This window comes from Lissotriton helveticus, chromosome 11, assembly GCF_964261635.1.
Source record: "Lissotriton helveticus chromosome 11, aLisHel1.1, whole genome shotgun sequence".
NCBI classification, from domain to species: Eukaryota; Metazoa; Chordata; class Amphibia; order Caudata; family Salamandridae; genus Lissotriton; species Lissotriton helveticus.
The window spans coordinates 1096779259-1096795719 of record NC_136072.1 but is presented as its reverse complement, the minus strand read 5'-3'; the positions used below and the strand labels follow the sequence as shown (position 1 = coordinate 1096795719).

General features: G+C 48.2%; 1 protein-coding gene across 1 annotated transcript in view; it reads right to left on the bottom strand.

Moving 5' to 3' along the window:
• The window catches only part of BCR (BCR activator of RhoGEF and GTPase), a 447751-nt gene that overhangs the window by 212842 nt on the left and 218448 nt on the right, over positions 1-16461 (bottom strand). Inside the window, exons 3-4 of the mRNA XM_078667758.1 lie at positions 13293-13397; positions 12468-12653 (exon numbers count right to left, since the gene is read on the bottom strand). Coding sequence (XP_078523884.1) covers positions 12468-12653; positions 13293-13397 — 291 coding nt within the window. The remainder of the gene's footprint in view (positions 1-12467; positions 12654-13292; positions 13398-16461) is intronic.

Here is a 16461-nt window from a genome sequence, read left to right as displayed (position 1 = left end):
GACACTGGTGAAAGCCTACCTTTCAAAAATAAACTGTACAGGTCGTCTGACCACTCCGGAGCCAGCATTAAAGCTGAGGTTGCTAAGATGCTGGAGCTGGGGGTAATTGAACCGTCTGAGAGTCCATGGGCCAGTCCAGTGGTACTGGTACCTAAACCTAATCCTCAGGGGGGACCCAAGGAGTTAAGGTTCTGTGTGGACTACAGAGGTTTGAATGCAGTCACAAAGACGGACGCTCACCCTATACCTAGAGCTGATGAGCTCATTGATAGGTTAGGGGCTGCTAAGTACCTAAGTACTTTTGATTTAACTTCAGGTTACTGGCAGATTGCCTTCACTGATGAAGCAAAGGATAGGTCAGCATTCTCCACACCAGAGGGACATTATCAGTTCAAGGCAATGCCCTTTGGGTTAAAGAATGCACCTGCCACCTTCCAAATGTTAGTGAACATGGTCTTGTCTGTGTTGGAACAGTTCAGTGCAACTTACCTGGATGATATAGCTGTATACAGTTCTACCTGGAGGGATCACTTAAAGCCCCTAAGTGCTTCATGCCATGCAGCAGGCAGGCCTGACTATTAAGGCAAGCAAGTGCCAAATAGGGCAGAGTTATGTAGTGTACCTGGGCCACCTGGTAGGTGGGGGCCATGTACAGCCTCTCCAAGCTAAAATCCAAACTATTTTTGGATTGGACAGCTCCTGTTACCCAGACTCAGGTCAGGGCATTCCTTGGACTGACAGGGTACTAGAGAAGGTTTGTTCAAAAGTATGGGACCATTGTGGGGCTCCTCACAGAACTGACTTCTAAAAAGAGGCCCATAAAGGTGATTTGGACCCCAGAATGTCAGAAGGCTTTTGACACTTTGAAAGCTGCTATGTGTTCAGCGCCAGTGTTACTGGCCCCCCGATTACACAAAAGAATTTGTAGTTCAGAATGATGCTTCAGAGCAAGGGATTGGGGCAGTTTTGTCACAGCTAAATGAAGGGGGCCTTGATCAGCCAGTTGCCTTTATTAGCAGGAGGCTTCTTCCCAGAGAGCAGAGGTGAAGTGCCATTGAGAGAGAGGCGTTTGCTGGGGTGTGGTCAGTGAAAAAGTTGAGACCAGAGGTGTGGCGCCGCGGCCAGGGCGACTGACGCTGGAATCTGGGGATCAGGGTTCGATCCCCGGGTCCGGCGGCAGGTTAGCCCAGCACCATGCGACTCTGGGCAATAGCTTGCTTAATCTTCCCGACGGCCCCCAGCGCCTAGAGACCCTAACGGGTGATTGTGCGCTATACAAATGTGGATTATTATTATTATTATTATTTGTTTGGGACTCACTTTCGTGTTCAAACTGACCACAGGCTTCTCAGGTAGCTCATGCAGATGAGGGGAGAATCCCAAGTTTTTAAGGTGGTCCATTTCCCTACAGGGAATGGACTTTACAGTGGAACACAGACCTGGGGTTGGCCATGCCAATGCAGATGGACTTTCCAGGTTTTTCCACTTAGCCGATGAGGACTACCAGGGTGTAGGTTAATAACCCATCACCTTTCGTTTGGGGGGGGGGGCTATGTTGCAAAGTCATCCTGTGCCTTGTGCACCCCCCAACTTTTTGCTGACTGGAACTGGTGGTAACTGACTCTGACTGACCCTGGGCTCTGTTTAACCAGGCCCAGGGCCAGTGCCAAGCTAAAAGGAACACATTACAATACAGTTAAGACACCCAACATATACTAGGGTACCCTATGGTATGGTGAGGTACTCCTGTAATTGGTATTACCTACCCCATAAGCCCCTAGTATGTAATAGGGCAGGGGATTGAAACTACCTAGAAGTCTCCAGTATCCTGGGGCATGGCAGTTTAGAGGCCAGCAGATTTTCTGCACCAGCATGTGTGCAGTGCTGAAGCCTGGGGTCAGTTTAAAAGCAGCACTGGTTGCCAGTACAGCTTTTAAACCTTAAATTGTGCCCAAACTCGACTTTGTGGGTAGGGGCCTTTTAAAATAAAAAAACAACCATGTTTTTGCATATTAGGGACCCCCAGGGTCACCCCTAGGTATCCCAGGGGTGGGGCAGTTATCTATAAGGTACGCCCTTATCTAATGAGTTTTTATATGCCCGGGTAAAGTGAAATTTTACATTTCACTCCCCACATTGTATTAAAGAGCTGCTCAAATTCGACTTTGATGCTAGAAGAACTGGTTATGGAAGATTTGCCATGTTTCTGCAGATTCAGAACCCCTGAAGTCTCCCCTAGTTGCACAGGGGGTGGGGGTCCTGTACAAATTAGGGAAATACTTATAAAATATGCTTTTATAAGCCCTGGTGCTAGAAAAGTGGCCCAAGTCATTTTCCCAATTGCAAACCCCATGGCCCATAGGTTAACATGGTAGGAAGTTATTGATTACTAAATATTGATAGGAGAGGACTAGCCGGCCCATTCAAAGACTTCCCAGAATGGTAGTAGTAAATCCAACAATATGATATTGTTGAATTTCTCCTAAAGTGTACATACAAAAAGTTATAAGACTTTCTTGTTTGTAAGTCCAAATTCCGCCTTTCAGTGGTCTGCCCTGATTGGTCAGAGTTAAGTGGATTAGCCAGGCTGCTTTGAAGAGGTGATAAAGAACCCCTCTGCTGGGAGGGCGGTTTGCTGGTCTATAGGATGCCAGGCCAGGGGGTTGGAGTCGTGATCCATCCTCTTCAAAGGCAGAGGGGAGACCTGGGTTTCAGTTTCACTCTGACACTCTTGATCCAGAGTCAGGGCTAGGCTTAAGGAAGGTATGTGCAGATGGTAGGGGGAGAGTCCATGGAAATAAGCCATCCCAGGGGGTGTGTTTAGCCAGCTCTTACCTCCTTGCTGGAAAATCAGCCATTATGGATTTGGAAGAATGATGCACTCTGGGACAAACTAATGCCACACTCTACAGGATGTGGTCATAACTATGAGGAGTTGCCCTGTTCTCATTGGTCAGAAGTGACCTGGCGCTTGCCCCAGAGATTTTTTAATAAGTATCTGAGAGGGGCAGAGCCATCCAGATCGCTGCTTGAAACTTACTGAAGCAAGAAGTGCCCTGCTGAAAAGATTTTGCTGTGCAAGGAACTCTAAGGCCTGACCTCTGAAGACTGCACCAAGTGAAACTGCAGCCCTGTGGATTACCTTGCTGCCAAAAGACTCAAGAGTGGAAACTCCCTGCAAGCTACAGGTTAACAGAGCTCACCTGGACAGCCCCACAAAGAATTCAAAGCCTGGAGTACCAGTGGATTTGTAACGGTTTTGTTCAAGTGGATTGCGGAATTGAAGTTTCACACTTTCAAGGACCCTCTTGGAGATTCCAGAACCTTGGATTGTGTGTTGGATACTTTGGGACCCGCAAGCAGAACTCCAGGAAGGTGTTCTAACTGGACCCGGCTTGCTGAAGAAGGCGGCCCACCACAGTGGTGAGAAAATTCTTCAGAACAATTTATAAAGGTGTGTCCCTGACAGAGAAAACAAAATGACTAAAAGGGGCACGGTTGGTTTCTAAGCACTAGAAAGTGACTAATCTTTAAAAATTCATATCTCTGGTTCCCTACAGTGGATTATTTTTCGTTTTGGTGTCATTTAAAAGATAAAAATATTACCTATTTTTACAAATAGGTGTTGGATTTTTATTTTGTGTTGTGTCTTAATTATTTACTGAAATTGTGTTTTTAAATGCTTTACATACCTTTCTTTGAAGTTAAGCCTGTCTGCTCGCAGCCACGTTACCAAGGGTTGAGCATAGGAATATTTTTCTAAGACCTATGCTGAGTCCTAACATGTGTTAGTGGCCTTATTGCCAGTGGCAGACTACATTTGCCCCAACCAATAACCCACTTTCCAACACTCATGATGGAGATGCTCAGCCCCACGGTGCGCCTGCAGATTCTCATCCTCGGGATGGAGATTCTTAGACCAACGATGCACCTGCAGATTCTCAGCCCCACGCTGTGCCTGCAGATTCTCATCCTCATGATGGAGCTTCTCAGCCCCACGGTGCGCCTGCAGATTCTCATCCTCAGGATGGAGATTCTCAGCCCCACGGTGCGCCTGCAGATTCTCATCCTCGGGATGGAGATTCTCGGCCCCACTGTGCACCTTCAGATTCTCATCCTCAGGATGGAGATTCTCGGCCCCACGGTGCACCTTCAGGATCTCATCCTCGGGATGGAGATTCTCAGCCCCATGGTGCACCTGCAGATTCTCATCCTCATTATGGAGATTCTCAGCCCCACGGTGCACCTGCAGATTCTCATCCTCGGGATGGAGATTCTCAGCCCCACGGTGCGCCTGCAGATTCTCATCCTCTGGATGGATATTCTCAGCCCCACGGTGCGCCTGCTGATTCTCATCCTCGGGATGGAGATTCTCAGCCCCAATGTGCACCTTCAGATTCTCATCCTCGGGATGGAGATTCTCAGCCCCACGGTGCGCCTGCAGATTCTCATCCTTGGGTTGGAGATTCTCAACCCCACGGTGCGCCTGCAGATTCTCATCCTCATGATGGAGATTCTCAGCCCCACGGTGCGCCTGCAGATTCTCATCCTCATGATGGAGATTCTCAGCCCCACGGTGCGCCTGCAGATTCTCATCCTCGGGCTGGAGATTCTCAGCCCCACGATGCACCTTCAGCTTCTCATCCTCTGGATGGAGATTCTCAGCCCCACGGTGCGCCTGCAGATTCTCATCTTCATCATGGAGATTCTCAGCCCCATGCTGCGCCTGCAGATTCTCATCCTAATCATGGAGATTCTCAGCCCCATGCTGCGCCTGCAGATTCTCATCCTCATCATGGAGATTCTCAGCTCCACGCTGCGCCTGCAGATTCTCATCCTCATCAGGGAGATTCTCAGCCCCATGCTGCGCCTGGAGATTATCATCCTCGGGATGGAGATTCTCAGCCCCACAGTACGCATTTACCGCCAATTTGGCTCTCTTCCTGCCCAAAATCTCTCATCTTCGATGGTTTTTAGGTCTTGCCTTCGCAGCGCGCATACACTGCATTGGAGGACCTTTAGCCGTCGTTCTGCTCTTTTTGGAAGCACACACTTGTGCTTGTGGTGGCATCCAGCTTGCGGGAGCGAGCAGGGGCGCGCCACAAGCACAAGTGCAGCGCTTCCAAAAAGAGCAGACTGCACACGCACGCACCACTCCCGGGCTTGTGAGGTCTCACTTAGGCCAATCGCTTTGGTAAAGCGCGGGTGAGCGATTGCTGCAAAAGTAAAGAAATAGATTTTTTTCTATTTCTTTACTTTTGTAGCAATCGCGGGTGAATCGCTGCACCTCTCTCCTTGTAATTCGTTCCACAATCCATTTCGCCTCTCTGTGCTAAAGCATTTTAATTTGTTCTTTTTCAGCCATCCTGTTCATCTCTTTTGTCATTTTTCCTTCACTCGCTTGTCAATGTTTTTCCCATCTCCTGATTTACTCCTCTTCCATCACTCTTTCCTCCCCTTTCCCTCTCTCGTTGTCAACTTTAAATAATGAATCCATTTTGTTTATTACACTATTTGTACTGCTCTCTTCTTGCCCTTTACCTCTTCACCTCTACTTGCCTTGTATCTCTTGCTCTGTTCCATCAACACCGCTATGAGACAGAGGCGAGTAGAGTGAGCTGTAATAATAACTATATCTCTTCCACTCTGCTCACCCTCTCCTTCTTGTGTTTGTCCTTATTAATCTCCAATAATTCCAGTTTTCGATTTAGGTCAGCCTTGTGATTACTCTCTTTTCATTTCATCTTCCTACGTCTACTCGCCTCTGTCTATTCTTCATATCATCTTCCCCCTTTCTTCTATCCCCACACATTGTTTCACTGTTCTCATCTCCTGGCTTGTGCTTTCTCTTCATCTAAGTGGGCATGTCTTGCTTTCTTGTGGTGTAACATATGACACAGTTTGCTACACAGAGACAAAACTGAGGTCATCAAGCTCGGTCTTCAAGTTGGAGTCATGCAAGGTAGCAATTCTTTAAGCATCTGTTCTATTTTCCGACATTTTACCCTGTGATGAAAATCTTGAAAGTATGTTTAGTAGTACAAAAGTAAGTGTAATAGTACAACTGTTTAGTGTTCACCTACATTCATGAAGCTAAATCAAAGACGGACAGTGCCCTGGACTACATGCCATCTTTTCGGCACAGACCACAACTTCAATAATTGTTTGCAAAGAGACCATTATTACAAAACAGCACACCAGCCTAGATCTCATGTTTTAAATGAAGGCATGTGGCATCTCTTTAGCAAGGACAGTTCTAGTTTGGCGGTAATCTAGCCATCCTAGTAGCAATATGCACTTGTTAACAAAAGCTGTATTTCCAGGTCCTCACGCTACACCAGATCGTGGGTTAAGAAAACAATAAAATGATGATGTCTGAGCTGGTGGGGACGAATGAACGATTTACTAATGCTTTTGTCTGCGCTCGCCCCTCTGTACAAACGCACGCATCTGAAAAATGGATACTACTGAAACAGAAGAGTTCATTCTGATGCATGTTTTTCAGATGCTTTTGCGAATCTACAAAACAGCCCGTTGGGCATGACAAGGAAGGCGAAAGGACACAACCAAATATTCAATTAAACATTGGCATAGCCAATAGGTCTCGACTTTGGGACCTTTTAAAGTATTTAGTTATGCAGCACAATATCCTTGGTGCAACAACATCAACTGTTGCATGGCTAAACACTTATACGGTCCCAAAGGCAAGACCTATTGGCTATGCCAATGCTTGTTTTTTATGCTAACGACAACCCCTTTCCCTGTACTCTGTTTGTATTTTTAAAGTTCTCTACGTCCTCTACATCCGCTTTTCTTCCCTATACCCTTCTCGTTTATTTTTGCAGCCGTTTGCCACCGCTACACTTGTTATCTTCTAGTCGTCTAATGTTTTCCAGTTTATTTACATATTTGAGCTTTTTATTAACGGCATTCTTCACAAAATTATTTTTCGTTTTGTTTTTTGTTTTTTCGTTTTCTCATAATTGTTTTTCTCTTACACAACAAACCACGAAAGGCCTACCTGTATGGGCAGATTGATTGTGTGATGGTGTAATCCACGTAAGAACCATGAGTCTCCTCTGTGCAGTCAGAATGGGACAGGGTGGGGTGCCACATCTTCTGTTTCCGTCCTGGGAAGTATTCGTAGTAGGTACTGCTGTTTCCCACTGCTGTCCAACGGCACAGGTATTGCGAAACTCCTGATGAATAACCCAGGTACTCCCTTGAGGAATTTGACTCTATAGCTTTAGTAAAGTTGAGCAGTCGAGGGGAGGTAAATGTTCGGAAGTCTTTAGGCTCATAGTCCACTGAGCGAAACACATAAGGCAAATCATAACAAGCATTTGCAATGCAATAGGTCTTGCATTACTGGTATTTTGAGGTACTGGCGTTGCAAATAATAATGCATCGCCAATACCTCATACTTTCCGTAATGCGAGACCTAGTACATTACAAATAGTTGCGTAGTGAGCCAGGAACCAGCATTGTATGCCTCAGTGCAGTACTGCAAGCTGCTCCTAGAGTTCCCTAGTGAGCAAGGCACTAGCACTGCATGTCTAGGTGCAGTAGCGCAAGCTGCTCCTAGAGGTCCTGGTGAGCAAGGCACCAGCACAACGTGTGTAGTTGCAGTACCGGAAGCTTCTCTTAGAGGTCCCTAGTGAGCAAGGCACCAGCACTGCATGTCTAGTCGCAGAAGCAGAAGCGGAAGCTGCTCCTAGAGGTCCCTAGTGAGCAAGGCACCAGCACTGCATGTCTAGAATCAGTACCGCAATCTGCTCCTAGAGGTCCCTAGGGAGCATCATAAACTTTTCGTCACCTATGGTACTGCCAACTACAGAAGATATGGTAAATCCACCCTACCCATAATGCACTGCATGCAAGACAGTAACACGAGTACATTCAAATAGCTATGTCCATATATACAATTAGTAGCTTTGAAATGTGACAAAATAATTATTATACTAATTTTGGATTCGGTTGTACTCTATGTGGAGCTGATGAAGGGAAATTTATAGAAGGTCTAAGATAAATGTGAGATATGCTAGCAAGTAAAGTAACCACTGCCAACTTAGATTAGGACCAAGTGAGTGTCCTGTCTGAAGGCCTTTAAGAAAATAGAGCATTGAGGCTGTAATTAAAACCTAGGGCGTAACAACACATGTAACAGGAGCTGTCCTCATGGGAGGTTACAAAAAGAGACAAGCCAGTACTAAGAAGGGACTACAAAGTCTAATGGCCAATGAAACGCCACCATTCACAGAGGACAGAGACAGGAGCCAATTACAAAGATGGGCGGGAAGTAGGCGGAACTTTATCCACATATCCTGAATACATCATGTCTCAAAGAGACAGCACAAGCGTTGCCTAGGCAAGACCTAACAAGCATTTACAATGCAATGGTTTCGCCTTTTGAAAAGTTTGAGCTATTGGCATTGTAAATGACAAAATTTATATTTATGTGTTGGTTTTGAAAACAGATAAATAAATGGCATTGTCATTTACAATGCCAATAGTTTCAACCATCAGCCCCAGATTTTACCAACGTTGGTGTAAACACACAGCAAGTGTTTCATTTAAGCCTGCCACGCATGTTCAAGCGACAAATTCCATGTAATCACCAAGGCGCACTTTTTGGCGCTGTCTAGCGCTTAGCAGGTATATTGTTCTGCATCAAGACGCCCCCTCAGGCAGGATTGCCGGCTAGAAATAGCTCCCCGTGCAAGAGAGTGTGAGCTGTCACCTAGGTGACGGATCGCTTTGGTATATTGGAAATGTCAGCTGCTTAGACGTGGCCTGCTTTTAGCAACAGTTACTCCATTGGCAGCCACGCGCGCAGATCATGGGGGCCCTCTCGCAGCGCAAAGCAACATGGGAAGGTTTGTAATAGCTTCCTTAATAGTCTGGCGCACAGACCAGTCCATCTAGTGTACGTGAGGCTATGAATTTTGACGCCCTGCTCAGCTATCTGTCACTGCGTGGAGTTGTAATGCACATTACCACTTCAACAAGTTGGAGTAAGTCTGGGGAGGCGGCCGGCTGCAGACAGCCAGGTGACGTGTATGCTGCAAAACTCAAATCTATATCCAGCAGGCTTTCCATGCCTCTCTACCTTTAGGGGGCATGCATATATGGGGTCGGATTAAGAGCATTGTTCAGTGACCGAGCGGTCAGTGCAAAAACAACATTTGCACTGGCTGCACTAGCCTGTCACTACAAATTTTGGTGCAAAACTGCCTGGTCACCAGTGCAAAACTGCTCTGTCAGGGGTGAATTGTTTGGTCCGGTTGCCCCGAGAACTAATTCCACTCTAGGAATCATGCGTTCAGGTTCGGATCGCAGTAAAAACAGTGCCGGGTGCTAACACTACAAAGAGTTAATCACGGCATTGTTGCTTTGTGTGGTCGAGGCTTTTAGAGTCAGGCTCCCTTCAGAAATGATTCTAGGGCTGCACGAGTGCAGTCCAGCAAGAGCACCTACCGGAGGCCGGGGAGAGGAGCAGCAAAAGCAGCATCCGCTGGAAGGCGCAGCTCAACATGGCGAGAACGGAGTCCAGAGAAGAGAGAGCCGCCAGAGAAGCAGAGCCCACGGAGGAGTAGGCACAGTACAGCAGCAGTCCGTGGACACCCGCAGCAGGCAGCGAGAGATCAGCGCTGCGGACAAACCAAGCCTGACCAGAATGCAGTCGGAGACACAACGAAACACGCAAAGACGAACTGGACTTCCTCCGGCGGCGGTCGGCCTGAAGGAATGACCCCAAAAAAAGTAACAATAAATAAATAAATAAATAAACCACCGCCGCATGACGTAGGAAAAGGGGTGGGATGAGTAAAAATCGCGGGAACGCCCACGAATGTGCTCCGGCCATGACGGACAGATGTCTGTTCCAATGGCTAGCCTCCATTTATGGAGCTAGCCAATGGAACAGAGGGCGGATTCCCAAGCCACATACTGTAAACATTAGATTTCGCCTGCGCCGAAAAGCTGCGCGGTGCGCAGCTTTAGACGAGGCGAAACCTAAAACCAGGCACAGCTTTCCCAGGCCATGGAAAGACGTCTGTCCCTCAGAGGTCAGAAAGTGGGTGGAGACCTGCTATATCCACCCCTATGCAGACAGAATGTTGGATTGGGTGATATCATAAGACTCTCGACGACCCGCTGGTCCATTCCCGTTACTGGCAGATGATAATGTTATGACTTACCCTGGGTCCACCTGTACCCTTCTCTCTGCGATAAATTGATGGAGTACAACGCACGTACACAGCTGGTGTAACCTTAACCTGAATGAATGAATGAATGAATGAATGAATGAAATTATTTATAGAGCGCACAATGGCCAAACGGCTTCCTGGCGCTGAGAAGTCTAGGGAACAGAACAAGCAAGGCTAGGAAGGATATTAACAGGGGTAGGCCAAAGCGAACAAGAATGTTTTAAGTGCTTTGCGGAAGTGTGAAAAGATGGGAATAGAACGCATAGAAAGAGGGAGGGAATTCCAAAACCGGGGTGCAAGAACAGAAAATCTGAAACCACCGGTGCGAGTTTTGCGGAAGCGGGGGACTGTGAGGAGGGCAGAAGAGGATGAACGGAGAGTACGGACAGGGGAGTAGGAGGAAATAAGGGAGTTGATGAACGCCGGTGCCGAGCGATCAAGAGCCCGATAAACAAAGCACCCTAATTTAAACAAGGATCTCTGCGGGATAGGTAACCAGTGAAGGGATTTGAGGACAGGAGTGATGTGAGAAGTTTTGGGCAAGTGAAAGATGAGTCGGGCAGCCTGATTTTGGATTGCTTGAAGGCGGCGGGTTTCGTAGGCAGGAATGCCCACGAACAAGCTATTACCATAATCAAGGCGGGAAGTGATGAGAGCAGAAATGATAATTTTAAGAGATTCAAGGGAAAAGAAACGAGAAATTTTTCGGATCAACCGAAGGGAAAGAAAACAGGAAGATACGACAGCGCTGACCTGGCCATGCATGGACAGGTCCTGGCTGACCTTGATGCCCAAGGTTTTTACAGAGGCGACCGGGGTGGGAGGGGGTCCGAGGGAGGGGGGCCAGAAAGCAGAGGACCAAGGGCTGGATGAGCCGCCAGTCAGAACAAGCTCGGTCTTATCTGGATTGAGCTTGAGGTGATTGGCGCCCATCCACCCAGAGATAAAAACCATGGTGGAGCGGAAAAAGGATAGGGAGTGAGAAGGAGAAGAAAGGTCAAAGACAAGCTGGAGGTCATCCGCGTAGTTGAACACCGAGACTCCCAGCTGAAGAAGAGAAGGGATAAGTGGGTGAATATAAAGATTGAAAAGAAGAGGAGAGAGAGAGGAACCTTGGGGAACCCCACAGGGCACCGGGAGGGGAGGGGCAGAAAAGCCGGGGAGGTGAACAGCTTGTGAACGTCCTGTTAGAAAGGACGTGATCCAGGAAAGAGCAGTACCTCTAATGCCCGCTGCGCTGACACGGTCTAAGAGAATGTTATGATCGACCGTGTCAAACGCAGCGGACAGGTCGAGGAGAACCAAGGCTTGGGGAGAATTAATGTCGGCCTTGGCTTTCAGCTCGTCGAGAACGGCGAGCACCACGGATTCGGTCGAATGACCCGAGCGAAAGCCTGCTTGGTGAGAAGCGAGGTGTTGGTTCTGCTCAACATAAGTAGAAAGACAGGAAGTAACATAAGATTCCAGAATTTTAGCAAGGTAGGGAAGGAGAGAAATGGGCCTGAAGTTAGAAGGGAGGGAGGAGTCAAGACCAGGTTTTTTAAGAATGGGGGAAACAATAGCAGATTTAAATGAGGAAGGGACCGATCCAGTAGAGAGGGAAGCATTAAGGAGGGAAAGAGGGGCAGCAGGGCAAGAAGAAAAGAGAGTTTTAAGAATGCGAGCAGGGGCACAATCAATGGGGGAGCCGGACTTGATTTTTGTGAGTAGGACTAAGAAGGAGTCCAGAGAAAGGGGAGGGAAAGAGGAGAAAGAAGAATTAGACATAGGAGGGCCAGGGTGAAGAGGAGTAAAAGGAGTGACAGAAATGTTAGATTTGATTTTAACGATCTTCTCGATGAAGAAGTCGTTTAGAGAGGTGCAGAGGGCCTGAGAAGGAATGAAGTTGGGGCAAGCACAATCAGAAGTAGCCAAGTTATTAACCAAGGAGAAGATCTCTTTAGATTTATTAGCCGAAAGGGTTACTTGTTCGGAAAAGTACTTAGACTTAGTCGCAAGAATAGCTTTCTTGTACTCTTTAAGAAGAGATTTATATTTTTCCTTGAGGTCGGGGTAGTAGCTACGGCGCCAAAGGCGCTCAGAGCGTCTGAGCTCTAATTTAAGGGCCTTGAGCTCAGGGTTGAACCAACGATGGGCCTCGTGTGGGCGAATGGACTTAACTAGCTTGAGAGGGGCTACTAAGTGGCAGGCAGACGAGAGCCAGTTCTGCTGATCCGAACAGTAACAGCCTCCCACCCCCGTGAGGATGTAACCACTCACCAGCTTCTGGAAGAGGTCGCCCACCCTCTGCTGATGGCTCCACTGCTGGACGCGTGGGAAGAGGCGGTCGTAGAAGTCCTTGTGAATCTCGTAGAGCTCAGGCACTTTGAAGAAGATGGTCTCTATCTGCTGGATGGTCAGCACCGGCTGGGAGGTGGTGGCAGCAGCCTTCAGTGGCTTCATGGGCTGAAATTTGTGGCCAAAGGAACACATAAAAAGAGAGGGGCAGAAGACCATGTTAGATGACCGTCACCAGCCAGTGTCTTTGCACACCAAAGCATCCATAGATACGCGCCTTCCCCCATTGCAATCAAGCACTCCTGCCCCCAAGCAGACACACACACACACACTCATGAGTGCCTGCTTCAACTTACTCAGATCTTTCAATGTGTGATTTCCCTACCTTTAACCCTTCACAGAAACCGCCACAGCCATCTGCATACACAGCCTTTGGCAACCACATAGACCCCTCGTTGCTGCCACAGAGGGAACCCTCAGAAGCTGCACCCTGGGAGATACACCAGACCCTAGCAGCTAAACTCAGTCTTCACCAGTCTAACAGACAGTCTTTTACTACAGACAGCCCTACTCGGCTGTAGAAGTTGTTGGTCATGGAGGAAGCAATGTCCTTAACCAGCAGTCACTGCTGCCCCAGTCAGCTCTGGGCAAAAGCGTAAAAACCCATGGATAACAGCTACAGCCCCCACACACAGCTGCATCTTTAAGAGCAGTCATCGAAAGCAACAGCCAAACTTCCAAGCAGACAAAGCACCTCCCAGCTGCAACAGCCCCCCAGGAGCAGTCTAAGGCAGAAGCTGTACTCACCAGCAACAGTGCTTCAAGATGGCTCAGGTAGGTTTCCTCGCTGGAGAGAATTGCAGACAATACCCACTTCCTCATTTCCAAGCCTTTCTCCAAATCTGGTTCACTCTAAAGAGAAGGAGAAGAGTTGAGCATTCAAAGTACGTTTTTGAGGATTAGGGGAGTTAAGACCAATAAGAATTAATTCATAGTCAGACTTTACAGTAGAACGAGATCAAGAAAATACACCTTGGTCAAAGGAGCTTAGAGTGATTTCTGAAACAACTCTGAGAAAATCTAATTGGAATATGTTTTGGCATTTACCACCAAACAAAAGGCACTCCAAGCTATACGGTCAATACATATCCCATTGTCAGCGTTATCAGATATTATGCCTCAAATCTATTAGCAAAGAATCCAAAACTATTGTATAAATTCCCCCGACAAGCTGTTTTATCACTCTTCAACTGGGGGATACAGCCAAGTGCACCCCACCCTAAAGGACATGACAACAGCTCCATCACTAAGCTAGGGGAGACTGACATCTGATGTCAGCTGACTGACAGGGAAGGAACCCAAGCCTTTTTTAGTAGTACCCTAGGTAAGTGTTTACGGACCATCTCCGTATATCTCTGTAGTCTTCCAATACCTGGGCCCTCACACATGAACGTGTTGTGAAACTGTGTGTGTGGTGTGCACGCAAAGGTTTGCAAGTACAAAACAGCGAACATAAAAGGCATTCCTTGCACAAGGCTTTGCCCATTCCAGCTTCCGTTTTGTTGGGCCAGGATTGGGCTGTACCAGTGTCACCCTTGTCTGTTTTCTGGATGCAATTTATATCCAGCCCAGAACCTTGCCTGAAAACAAAACTCTACCTACACCAGCATGATCACTAGTCAGATCTGATGGAAGATCAGCCTAGGGGGAACTCAACCCTGCTCAGTGATTCTGAAGTTGGTGGGACCTTCACATTTTGTGGATCTGAAGACTGTGTGTGGAAAGTACCCCCACGTGAGGTGTCAGCCCTGCCTCTCCTAATGTAGGCAGTCATTTCAACGTTTGGTGCCTGCACCCCCTCTCCTTTGTGGAAATGTTGACAAATATGTGGCAAACTCGGACAGGCACAATCTATGCTTTTGTTAACCTTTTCACCCCACCTGGATTCCCATCAGTGCCCCACAGAACCGGAGAAGAATCAGCTTTCCAAACCAAGGTCCTTTTTTGGGTCTCGCCTAGCGTCACAGCGCATGCACTGCACGCTCTGCAAAATCTATTGATGTCGAGTTGATTTCGGAAGTGGAGTGGAAGCTCCGCCCATGCTTTTGATAGGCGCGCCATCTTTTATGGTAAAAGGTGTCCTCCGATTGAAAGCAAGGCTTTTTGGTAATCGCCCTGTCTCCTTTAGGCCCCGCCCACCCGGAATGGATCATTTGCTTGTTTTATTTCCAGTGCACTCAGATCAGCCTGTGTCCCACCCGTGCAGTTTGCAGTCCTCACCCTGCTCTCTACCAATGCCTATTGCCGACCTACATCACGGTGAAAGCTGTAGCTCCCCTAGGGCCTCACCTGAGAAGTTGTTGAAGGCGGTGGGCCCGCACTCCGTGGGCTACCCATTAGTGGAATAGCTCATCACCAGGCTGGTCTTGCCCACGGCGCTGTCTCCTACCAGCACACCCTTGATACAGCACTTGGGTGGTCCCCGGCTCCTTGCTCAGCGGCCGACAGTCCGGCTCCGTACTCTGCGCGGGGGAACTGGGGTCACCTCGCCGGGAGCGCTGATGTAACCCGTGGGGGCTGTTGCACCCTGCTGCTACAGGTGCGGAGGCATCGGCCACAGGGGGGCCACGACCCCGATGGCAGCACACCCACTTATGCTCCAAGGTCCTACCGAGACAGCGGTGGTGCCAGCGGGGGCTCTCGTCGCTACACTCCTCAGCGGCGCAGGCGGTGGGCATGGTGCGGCGGGGAGCATGCTAAAGACTATTGTGGGAGGCAAATCTTTGCTTCCCGTTTATAACGTGCGGGGTTTCTACATAGTGGGAGACCAGGGTTGGATTGGGATTAAAAATCGACCCGGGCACGCATAAAAAAAAAATCGGCCCACATTTGCATAATGCTTTCCCTCAAATCACTGTTTTAGTGCCGTTTTACATAAAAGGGGGAGGTAAAAAAAAATGCACACATTAGTTTAAACTAGTGAAACAAACCTGAAAACAAGTGAGGCCACTTCTGCTCTGGCCCCCTACCCTGCTCAGTATGCCTATATTAATGGGAGGCCCAGCGAAAGAAAAGGGGTGACACCTCTACCTGTTGCTGCTATACGGGAGATAATGAGTGCCCATCTCCCTCCTGAAAGGCCACTCAGACACCCACTAGGCCTCTGGCGGTATAGTCGAACAACAGAGACAACGCCCAAATCGGCCCCCAGGCTGCTCAAAAGCAGCCCTCAGCTGGAACTCGGACCCCGGCCCCTCCGGCATTGCCCGAATGGCCCCGTTACCAATCCGACGCTGTGGGAGACTGCACTTTTACTGGTTTGAGAATGCCGCCTCCTTTCCAGGTACATAGTGGCCATTGCCCGATGGGCCGGCTGCTGATCCCCGGTGATGGCTGCTCCCCACCCCCAAAAATCAGTTTAGCAAATGCATGAGATGTTTTTGTTGTGCCGTTAGATCAACCCAATTAATCAGCAATCCATAACTGACTAACCGTTACGCTTTGTTTGCCAATTATTTTGCCTTTTTAGGTTTTGCCATTTGTGTCGCCCTGCCCTGGAAGTGCAAGTGAAGACCACTGCCTCCCTGCCAATAATAGTCTGATGTTGTACTTGCCATTCTTGGCAATCTCGTTATTACAGAGCATCGTTGGCCAGATTTACAGAATTGTCATTAACATTTACTGTACCATATCCGTCAGCCACTGAAACCTCTTTAATCCCCATATATGCATCCGTTCCTTAAGTGTATGCTGACAAAAATAAATTCAGCCCCTAGTTGCTCATTCCCTATTGCTGCTGTTGGAACACTCGCGAACAGAAAGGATGCCATCTAGACTCCCTTTGTCGGGTCCGTTTGGCCACTGCATCGCTCCTTAAAAGTGGTTCCTTTGGATTTCCTACCGTAAGCGGTGCTGGCTCTGTGCGAGTCGTGACCTTTCCCTTGTGGACGACTGTTCTCATTTGGTTATCAAGCAA